General features: G+C 40.4%; 1 protein-coding gene across 1 annotated transcript in view; it reads right to left on the reverse strand.

Annotated features, from left to right (window-relative positions):
- The window catches only part of LOC308365592 (GTPase IMAP family member 8-like), a gene marked incomplete at both ends in the record, with an annotated part of 28,698 nt that extends 17,444 nt beyond the window's left edge, over positions 1 to 11,254 (reverse strand). Inside the window, one exon of the mRNA XM_080839058.1 lies at positions 11,125 to 11,254. Within this exon, the coding sequence (XP_080695184.1) occupies positions 11,125 to 11,254 (130 nt within the window). The remainder of the gene's footprint in view (positions 1 to 11,124) is intronic.
- Between the last annotated feature and the right edge of the window lie 233 nt (positions 11,255 to 11,487).

An 11,487-nucleotide genomic window follows, 5' to 3' on the forward strand; every position in this document is an offset into this window, starting at 1 on the left:
CCCGATTTAAGCCTGTCGTTTCATTCAGTCGGGAGAGCTGCTAAGGAAGAGCTCTTTCGTAATAGAAATTATGAACCAGCTAACGTGGTAAAAGTGTGCGTTTTTGCTATTAATTGTCTGGCTATTATGCCCAATTATTTTGTATTACCTCAAAGTATTTATTTGTGCCCTTTTTGTTTATATAATATTACTATTATTTTTGCCCTGGCGGGTCTTCTTTTTGGAAGAATAACATTTTCCAATCCTTATAACCTACTTCTCCCAGTCCTCCTGAGAGTTTTTTCCATCAAGCTCAAACCGCTCATCTACTCAACCCTTAACACACACTATGTTCTTATTGTCTTGACAGTGTTCCAGAGTTGGTATAGACCTAAAGAAAAATACATTAATTGTGCTTTCTTGGTTATCTAGTGACGTGATGACATAGGTCAGAAGGTCACAGACCGGCGCACCAACGGCAAATAGGGAGCTTGAGTTTTGATATCTTGCCTATGGAGGGGGATGCTACTGGATGTACTAAAATTTCCCTTGGGATTAATAAAGTAACCATCCATCCAATTCCAACCATCCATCCACTACTCATTAATCTTACTAATGACTTACTAACATTTGTAATGGCAAAAGGGAGCCTTATTGTAAAGTGTGAAACACAACATCATTTGTTAATGCGTTAATTACATTTATAACTGGCAAAAGGGAATTCACATAATTACCTAATATAAGTTTTTCACATGGATTAAAAGTAAGATGCAAAAGATAAAAGCAAAAATAATTGATTCACACATGTTGAAAATCAACACTCCAAATACTGAAACTGTTGAGTACAAGTGATGCTTATATTTATACATAAAAGCTTTACGCAGACATCAATTAAACACTTGGAAAGAAATAATGAGATTCAGACTGGAAAGGCTTTTCTTATATCCTTGAACAACTGTCCATGTGGCCCATTAGGCTGACCAGAGCCAAAAAGTCAATAATTGTATCCGAGGCACGCCACCATTGTAACGAGTCCTGCATTGTGTTCTGTGTGAGTCTGCTTGCTGAGCAAGAAATGGCCATGCACTGAAGTTCTGATGCTTTGTTTCAGCGAAGAGGAGGTCCGTACAATGTACACATTAACATACAACGACACAGTCTATAACATGCCATCGTCAAACACAATGGATATTAGTCTGCTAGCAGAGGGAAAACGTATAATAATGGTATTAAAGGGACAGATCCATATTCATATCACAGCCGTTATATTCATCACATAAATACTATATGTATTCTTGTTGTACGTATCATATTTGTATGTCTACTATTTATAATTTCTGTAAAAACCACGGATTCATGTCAGCCCTGTACACGGATTGTTGTATCGTTGTTCAACATAACGGTTCAACTCATGTCAATCCTTTACACCGATCATCAGTCATTTCATGTCCATCCTGCCATTCAACTTGAGTGTGTGTGTGCAATGAACTATCCATCATCATTGGAACTTCAACATCCTTTCTGATCTAACCGGACAAACCTGTGCCGATTGGCACCTGGTCAATCATATATCATACAGCTCCTTTTGGGATATATTCAATCAACTATCCCCTTATTTTATATTTTGATTCATGTCTGCCAAAGGGAGGTCCCCCATGGTCCTGCTAATGTGTTCCCCCATGTTCCGTAGCATCAAAATGTATATTGCAGTCATAAGACCTCAGAGATAGAAAGGAAGAGCATCTTTCAATTTTACACAGTAAAAACTAAAGTTCTCAACAAAGCAAATTCATTTTCAAACCACAAAAATTATCCCACAACACATATTTTCACATGCTATTGGGTAGGGAAAACAGGTACTGTTTGTCAGAACTGTAATTAGAAAACTGTATGAAAAAACACAATTTTTTAAGATCAAGGTGTTCACTGAAAAGTAGGAACTTCTCATGTAACCAGCAATTGTGCTGGTTACAGCATGTCGGAATCACCTCTCTTATTCTCCACCTTGTTATCGTCTTTGTCTGATTCTTCCTGTGCCTCAAGAAGGTCACCATGGTCCCTCCTCACTTTAAGCTGGTTTAGGAATTTTAATGTTCTGGAATCTGAGCTCCGAACAGAACCAGCTCTAGAACTCAAAGATCCAATTCCAGAACTTTTGGAAGAAGCTGTAGACCTCACTGAATCACGGAGAGAGCTGATGACATATCCTGTCTGTGATCTGAAGGAGCTGTATGCAGAGCTGTGGAAAGGCCAGCGGTCAGAGTCTCCAGTGGATTCTCCACTCACTATGAAACAGGACAAATGTCAGTGAAGAAGACTGATCATGATGAAACATGTACAGATCAATAGTAAAGATTACACAAGAGGATACATCTGAGATTCTACAATTGAGAAACTGACAAGCATAAATATCTGTGCACAGGTACAATGCGATGTAATATGTCCAGCCACATCAGAATAAGTCAAATAAATACCCCGTATATTACTGACCTAGAAATAACCCACCCCCACGAATCTCTGTTTACAAATGACCTGTTTACTTTTCTTGGATGAACCACTTAAAAAGTTTGTCTGAAAAGTTTGCTTACTGTCTGGTGGAATAAGATTATAGCTGCTTGCTTTCTTTAAATTAGTTGCCAGTTTATCCTCTGGTCCTGTCTGTGATCTGAAGGAGCTGTGTGCAGATCTACTGGGAGACCAGCGATCAGAGTCTCTCCTGGATTCTCCACTCACTATGAAACAGGAGAAATGTCAGTGAAGAAGACTGATCATAATGAAACATGTACAGATCAATAATAAAACAAGAGGATATCTGAACACAATGTTCTGCAGACAGTGCTGTGTAAACATCTTGAGTCTCCCCTGTGCTCTGTGTTTTTCATTTGCAGATCCACACACCTGCCAACATCTTGTGTCAAAATACAGTCATAGAGTATGACATACGATAATTAATAGTTAAGGTTTTTGAATGTTTTATATTGTTTACTTGTTCTTGATACAGATAACAGATACATCAGAATGTAAGCACATACTGCCAAATGAATAAAGTCGGCCTAGACAGCAAAAAATAGGCAAGCAACTGAATTAACTATTATTAGTTTTGATTCAATTTTTGACTGTTTACAGATAACCACTGATTTTGTCTTACCGACTGAGTTACAGAGTTAAGGTGCCACCCACCTGCTACCTCTACTGCTCTATTTAAATTTCGACGACGGGAACTGCATACTCTCTCAACTGTCACACACAACCGCTCTCAATAATAATTTACAGGCAGACACTCAGATATAACTAAGAAATCAGGAGATAAATGGGAGAAGGGTTGAAAATATGGAGGTTTGCGAAAATCCAGAGTGTTAGCAGATGTGGTCCATGGACGATATACTGTGAGTCTGTACACGAAGTCTGTGTCCCATCTACTATCCGTTTTCATATGATGTCCCAACTCTGCTCCCTCTTTAAAACATGTTTCTGCCCATAGAAAGTCCATCACTATATGAATGTGATATGAAGGGTTAACCTTGTATGGTATTTGGGTCTGTGGGACCCGTTTTCATTTTTGATCAAAACTAAAATAATAATTCTAATCGTTGTTTCAAACTCAAATTCATTGGCTTTGGCTCATTTTATGCGAAGAACGAATATCAGTACACATTTTCATTGAGCGCACACCTGTATGTAGGCTAAGTATGTGTGTGATTGAGTGAGTGTGTGAGTTAGTTAGAGTAAGAGTTTTGTGTTTCTGCCGTTGATGCCATTTAGGGGCCCCTGCCCCTTTAGACATTCTATACCATCTAAACTTGCAAAATATGGTATAAAGATCTGGGCTGCCTCTGTGATGCGACTTCCTCATAAGCTTGAACTTACAAATCTATATAGGGTAACCTCATGAGTACACCGGGAGAAATATCAAGGAATGAGAGTTGTCCTGGACATGGCTCAGGGACTCAGTGGACACAACATCACAAGCTGGGACAGGAGCTGACCATGGTGGGAACAATAAGGAAAAACAGATCTGAGCTCCCACCCCAACTGCTGCCTACAAAGAACAGGCCTGTCAACTCTTCTAAATGTATGTACACGGCTGACGCGTCCCTGGTATCCTATGTGCCAAAGAAACGCAAGAATGTTGTACTCATGAGTACAATGCACACGGATAGGAGCATCTCTGGCCTGAAGCATCAAAAACCAGAGATCATCATCGATTATAATGCCACAAAAGGTGGGGTGGAAACATGTACAAGCTGGTGTCTCTGCCTACAGCTGCAAAAGGAGGACCCTACACTGGCCACTGCCGATTTTATTTTACATATTGGACATTTTGGCGTACAACGCCTTTGTCACCTGGATGGCACTGAACCCGGATTGGAAGAGAGGGGAAGCTCCAGAGGATAAGCCTTTTTCTCAAGGAACTGGGAAAGACACTGGGGAAACCTTTAAACCCTGAGAAGACAACATGTTCCAAGAATCTCAGCCTCTGAAGCCACCATCAGGAGGATTTAGGAGGACGATGCTGGTGCCCCAACCAGTGGCGGCGCCAGGGGGGGGCTAGGGGGTGCTAGAGCACCCCCTAGATTGGCCATAGCACCCCCATAGCACCCCCAAGAAAATAATGGTTTATTTAGGCCTATTATTGTTATTTAATTTCATTCTGAGTTCTTAATAAAATGTATTGTGTGATAATAATATTTTAATCACAAAAGAAAATAACAGATTGAAATAAACAGATTGTTCACGTAGCACGACACAGACACGTTGCGCGTGAACGTGATTGTTCAATGAGTAGTAGGCTAAGTAACAGTAATCCTCGCGAGCGGTCAATTCAAGTCAAGCGTTCACAAAATCACGAAAATGGATCGGTATTTGATCCGCAAATTTCCTCGAGTTGAATAAGATGTTCAAGAGGAAGAAAAATGCAAGAGGTGTTGGATTCTGATTCTGATGTAGAAGAAGAGGAACATCCTGGTCCAAGTCAACCCTTCACCTCTACTGAGGGCGCTGCTAGCCATGCTGCTAGCACCCTGGGTGACTTAAGCATGAACGCCCAGGATGGTCCGAAAAGACCAATATTACAAAAATGTTGTGGAAAGCTTGCGCTACACTGCTTGTCAGGGGATCTCACAGCGAGGCCACATTGAAGATGAGGATTCAGCAAACAGGGGTAATGTCCGCGAGTTGCTATCTGTAATTGGAAAATTTGATAAAACCGTTCAGAAAAAGTTAGATAACAACCCGTCAAATGCAAAGTATGTGCACCATGACGTGCAGAATGAGATCATCAATGTAATGGCAGAAATGATTAGGAAACAATTAAGGGATGTTTTAAGCATAGTTTTGTGCGCACTTTTTGATACACTTTTTGATCTCTTATTATTGTGGTTTCTACTGTTTGGTCTCATTCATGTTTTTATTGATTGTGACCTAAAATAATATAGCCTACACTTTTTGAAAGCATTTCTGACTCTTTGCCTTTTTAAGTTAATTCTATCTGATATTCTAATCTGCCGTCTTTAGTTAGAAGTGTATTGAACTTGGTATGTTTAGTTTAATTTGTCGCACATGGTTGTGGTGACCTGGTAGTCATCTGGCGCAAACTTAAATTCACACACTGAAGTAAGTGAAGTATTTGGGATTACGTTATCTATAACATGCTGCATCCATTTTGACCGTCGGAGATGAACGCAGCTTTGTGCGCGTCCGTCAGAAGTAGCCTAATGATAATGATAATACGATCGATTTGAATGACGCTTTTTGTACCCCAAAGACGCGTTAGAGATCAAACGTCTGAACATATGTGACGATATGGTGGGGAGGTGTTGAAGTAGAGAAAAATGAGACTCATATGCTATCACCCTAAATTCATAGCACCCTCAGTAAAACGCCGAGCACCCCCATAGCACCACCAGAAAAAAATCTCTGGCGCCGCCACTGGCCCCAACCACCCATATTGAGCTATGTTAACTGACCTGTTTTCAAATTAAATTCACATAAATCAAACAGTTATGAAAACCCTTGCTTCATTTGTAAATTTGTTGAATATCGTGCACTGATATCTTGATTATAATTGATTTTCTTGATTTTTGTAAAAAAACTAAAAAAAATGGGTAGCACTTATAATTCATAAATGTGATACAACAAAGCCAAAGGGCAAATATTAACCCTATTTGCTGTTCATATTGGTTGTAATTGAGATGAAAGAAACATCTGTTGAGTATTTTACCCAAAACATTGTTTGATTGTACTGAATTAAACACCCAAAAATCGAGCAGGTCCACCAGACCCGCAATACCTTCTGTGTGACAAAAAAATGAATACCATACAAGGGCTAGTGTCTTTTTCTTACAATTTAATATTTTAAGATTGACCAAACCGTTCATTTTGACTTGATGTTTGTTTGTTTTTTTCTAGAGTAGGCAAACATCAGATATTAAAGTATTTCCTTTTAGGGCCTGTAACATAGAGGCCCAATAACAGCCCGTCTGCACTTTAACTATTGATGTTGGTCTCAGAATTAGGTTATTAGGGTGTCTCTAATATTGGTCTCAGCATCAGGTTATTAGGTGCTCTCTCATAAGAATAGAAATTACTCAAATGAATGCCTAGCATATTACTGACCTAGAAAAAACCCACCACCACAAATCTCTGTTTTCAAATTACCTGTTAACCTTCTTTGAATAAACCACTTAAAAGGTTTGTCTGAAATGTTTGCTTACTGTCTGGTGGAATAAGATTAAAGCTGCTTGCTTTCTTTAAATGAGGTGTCAGTTGTTCCTCTGGTCCTGTCTGTGGTCTGAAGGAGCTGTGTGCAGATCTACTGGGAGGCCAGCGGTCAGAGTCCCCCCTGGATTCTCCACTCACTATGAAACAGGAGAAACAGTAAACACAGTAAAAAAATAAAGTTCTCAACAAAGCAAATTCATTTTCAAACCACAAAAATTATCCCACAACACATATTTTCACATACTATTGGGTAGAGAAATCAGGTACTGTTTGTCAGAACTGTAATTAGAAAACTGTATGAGAAGACACATTTTTTTAAGATCAAGCTGTTCACTGAAAAGTAGGAACTTCTCATGTAACCAGAAATTGTGCTGGTTACAGCATGTCGGAATCACCTCTCTCCTTCTCCACCTTGTTATTGTCTTTGTCTGATTCTTCCTGTGCCTCAAGAAGGTCACCATGGTCCTTCCTCACTTTAAACTGGTTTTGGAATTTTAATGTTCTGGAATCTGAGCTCCGAACAGAACCAGCTCTAGAACTCAAAGATCCAATTCCAGAACTTTTGGAAGAAGCTGTAGACCTCACTGAATCACGGAGAGAGCTGATGACATATCCTGTCTGTGATCTGAAGGAGCTATGTAAAGATCTGGTGAAAGGCCAGCGGTCAGAGTGTCTCCTGGATTCTCCACTCACTATGAAACAGGACAAATGTCAGTGAAGAAGACTGATCATGAGGAAACATGTACAGATCAATAATAAAGATTACACAAGAGGTTACATCTGAGATTCTACAATTGAGAAACTGACAAGCATAAATATCTGTGCACAGGTACAATACCATGTAATATGTCCAGCCACATCAGAATAAGTCAAATAAATACCCCGTATATTACTGACCTAGCAATAACCCACCCCCACAAATCTCTGTTTACAAATGACCTGTTTACTTTTCTTTGTTTGCTTACTGTCTGGTGGAATAAGATTATAGCTGCTTGCTTTCTTTAAATGAGGTGTCAGTCGTTCCTCTTGTCCTCTCTGTATTCTGAGGGAGCTGTGTGCAGATCTACTGGGAGGCCAGCGGTCAGAGTCTCCCCTGCATTCTTCACTCACTATGAAACAGGAGAAATGTCAGTGAAGAAGACTGATCATGAGGAAACATGTACAGATCAATAATACAGATAATACAAGAGGATAAATCAGAGATTCATAATTATGCAAGTCATTTCTGTTAGCAGGGAATAAACGTTTTCATTTTGTTGACTTGTTAAATTCAATAGAGTTTGGGGTCTTTGTATTGATGTCTGTGTTGACTGTTTTGAAAAAGGTTGTACACATTTTGTAAAACCAATGAAAACGATTGAACACATTTGGAAGAGAAGACTTCTGCTGTGCCAAGAAGGTGATGAAGATCAAGTGGATGCCAGATTCATTAAGCCTGGCTTAGCAATTGAGAAATTGACACGACATAAAACTAACTGACAAGCATAAATATCTTGTGCACCGGTACCATACCATGTCATCTGTACACCCACATCAAAATAAGTAAAATGAATGCCCAGCAGGGACAGACTGGCCGTCGGGCATACAGGGCATTTGCCCGCTGGGCCGACGTGCAATATGAGCCGACAGTCCCGAATTTTAATTTTTTATTTTTTTCCCCATATAATGGTCTGACCGGCTGGCCCACGAATGTAGTTCATGAGCGGCCCTATTGACACTGGGCTGGCCCAATCACATCCCCTGGGCTGACCCAATACCAACCCATTTCGATTTGGACCTACCTACATAATGCATTAGGACGGTAAACAAACTCAGCGTGGCCCATGGCCTTGATATGCTTGACACGCGCACGCTAGTCTGCGGCCCATTGGCTGTCTTCTTTAGTGACTAGGGGCTCGTCCAATCATATCACCAAACACCTTCTACCTTTAGCTTGGTCGGTGCAAAGAAACGCACGTTTCGTTAGAATTCTCCAGTCCAAAATGGAGAGAAAGCGAAAAGGGGGTGCGGAGAAACTGCAAGATAATATATCGGAAATGTTTGCCACGGCAGGGCCATCATCAGCTCCCGTGGATGACAGTGATGCTGTTGGCGACAGCCAGGGAGATACGATACAACGACCTACGGTAAAGCTTACTGATCATGAATTAAAACGTTTCTAAAATATGTTTGACTTAGGACCTATGTTCTATGGCCAAGTTTGTTTGCATTGTAAATACAAGACAAGTCTGTAGCTGTTGCTAGCCCTCAGCCTACTCTACTCTGAAACAGCCAGCCGTTAGCCTACACTCTATGTTGTGTGTTTGAGTGGTGGGCTAGCCCGTTAGCCTATTGGTGCACGGTGCCATGTCAATGTTCCGAAAGCCCAGTATTCCCAAACCCTGGTATTCCGAAAATATGCCAATTTGTCCAGATACCGAATTATGATAGCCCGTTATACGCTCCAGTTTGCCCCCCCCCCCCCCCCCCCCCCCGAAGTTCAGGGGCATGGTTCAAACGTTAGTGCCACCTCATCAAGCGCGTTTCCTACAGGAGGAAATAGACTCCCTTCTAGGAAAGGGAGCAATACAGTCTGTACCTCTCGGAGACGAGAACAGGGGGTTCTTCAGTCGCTATTTTCTGGTTCCAAAAAAGGACGGAAAATATCGACCGATCTTGGACCTCCGTATTCTGAACAAAGCTTTAAAGTGTATGATGTATATTGTATTGTATTGAATTTAGATTAATTAAGACCACCACCTTAACACACAAACTCTTGTTGAACTCATAAAGTAGTAGGTTCAGTGACATGCGGTGAGACAGCTGTGATCTGTAGCTTCTGCGAGCCCGTGAATCAATGTTTCGTTGGAATCATGATAGCCTACATGTAACGTTGTTGTAGCGGGAATACAGCAATGCTGTTTTCTAATTAGCAGGGCATATATATGATTATAGACTTCGCTAAGCACTGAAGCTACTGAAACGGTGAATTTTGATCACATTCAGCGAAGTTAACAGGTAAAACGGGAGAAAAATAGGGCGTCTTTATTTCTTCTCCCATTTCTTCTTATTTTTTAGTAGACTATAGGGCAGACGCCCTGCTAGCTAAAAGCCTGGTTGGTGTAGACATTCGAGAGACCAAAAAGACGGAAAAGGTGTGTAGCAACCGATAACGTAATAACGGCCAATAACGTAATAACAGCCAATAACGTAATAATTTAAATGTAATAAAACCAATAACATAATAAACTGCCAATAATGTAATACAGTTGCCGTGCCAATAACGTAATAACTTTTGGCCAATAACGTAATAACTTATTACGTTATTGGCCGGTTATTACGTTATTGGCCTTGCATTAAAAAAAACCTTTGAAAATGTAATAACTGAGCCAATAATGTAATAACTGAGGTATCACTTCATTTTATCTTCAATATCTGGACAGAAAGTGTCCCACTTATCCTAAATATTGCATCTTGCAACAGATGCTTAAATATCTGACCTTACAGATACCCCTCCACCCTCAACCCCCCCTCAACAGGAGGCCTTACGGGAGCCATTAACCCTTAGATGCATGGGCTACCAATACCTACACTCTTCCATGAGCGGGGTCAAAAATGACCCCAATTAGAATGCATGCGTTTTATGCTGTAAACTCAAATAATGTCTTTCATTTTGGTTAAATATGATGATTTTTATTATATATTTGTCAACAAAATAATTATTTCATGTTGACAGATTAATTTATCACTTTTTATTAACATTGTATTACAAAACAGCTTTTAGAAAGGTAAAAAAAGGTTAACATCCTAAAATGATCTCAAGACGAGAATTATTTTATATTTTGCATGTTCATTTCTTCTCATAACAAATTTCTTTCATTTTGTTTAAAAATGATTATTTTTATTATGATATGGTCAACAAATGACCTTATTCATGTTTGACATGTTCATTTATCACTTTTCATTAACATTTTATCAAAAAACAACTTTGAGAAAACATCCAAAAATGATCCCAACACGAGAATGATTTCATATTTTACATGTTAATTTCTTATCATCTTTCAAAACAGGAACTTTCAGAGTTTGTGTGTCCCTCTGTCGCACGACCAGATACATATAAAAACTCTCTTCTCACTGTGTGCAGCTGTTACAAAGGACCTTTTTTCTGGCAGTGAGCACTGCACACATGGCCACTGCATTTCCAGCAACTATTGCTGGCTTTGCGGTCTTGGTTTCTTGGGTACATCTTACACCTTTTCCTCTTCTGTTGGCCCTGCCTGTTTCCCTCCTGTGGCTGGATTGCAGCTTTTGTCACCCCACACCTTTCCATTGCTGCAGTGATTGTGGTTGGTAGGTATAGGTTATCTTCCAGTCGACTTCTCATACAAGGCGTCACAAGCTCATGTGAGAGCTCTGTAAGAAAGCGCCGCCGGGCGTGAGTGATACCTGCATATAATTCAGGGTGCTGAGCCTTGAAAAAGGAGTAGGCATTCAGGGTGGCAATATTAATCAGGTTGTACCACAGCAGCAAGGGCCACCTCTGCGTTTGGCGTTCACAGGTGTAGGTGCCAACCATCTGGTCCACAGTATCTACACCTCCTTTCGTCTGATTGTAGAAGAGGATCACCTATGGTTTTTCCTTGCGGGTGTTTTCATCCACCATTTTGCTGTGGTGCATTGTGCTGAGAAGCAGAACAGCCTTATCCTTCTTTCCAACGTAGCTGACCATGGTCATGCTGCCATTGAACCCAAAGTCAGTGCTGAAGAGCTCCCTGGTCTTGGGAGGGATGTCTGGCTTGTTTTGTCGTA

This window comes from Sprattus sprattus, assembly GCF_963457725.1.
Source record: "Sprattus sprattus genome assembly, chromosome: 5".
Taxonomy (NCBI): domain Eukaryota; kingdom Metazoa; phylum Chordata; class Actinopteri; order Clupeiformes; family Clupeidae; genus Sprattus; species Sprattus sprattus.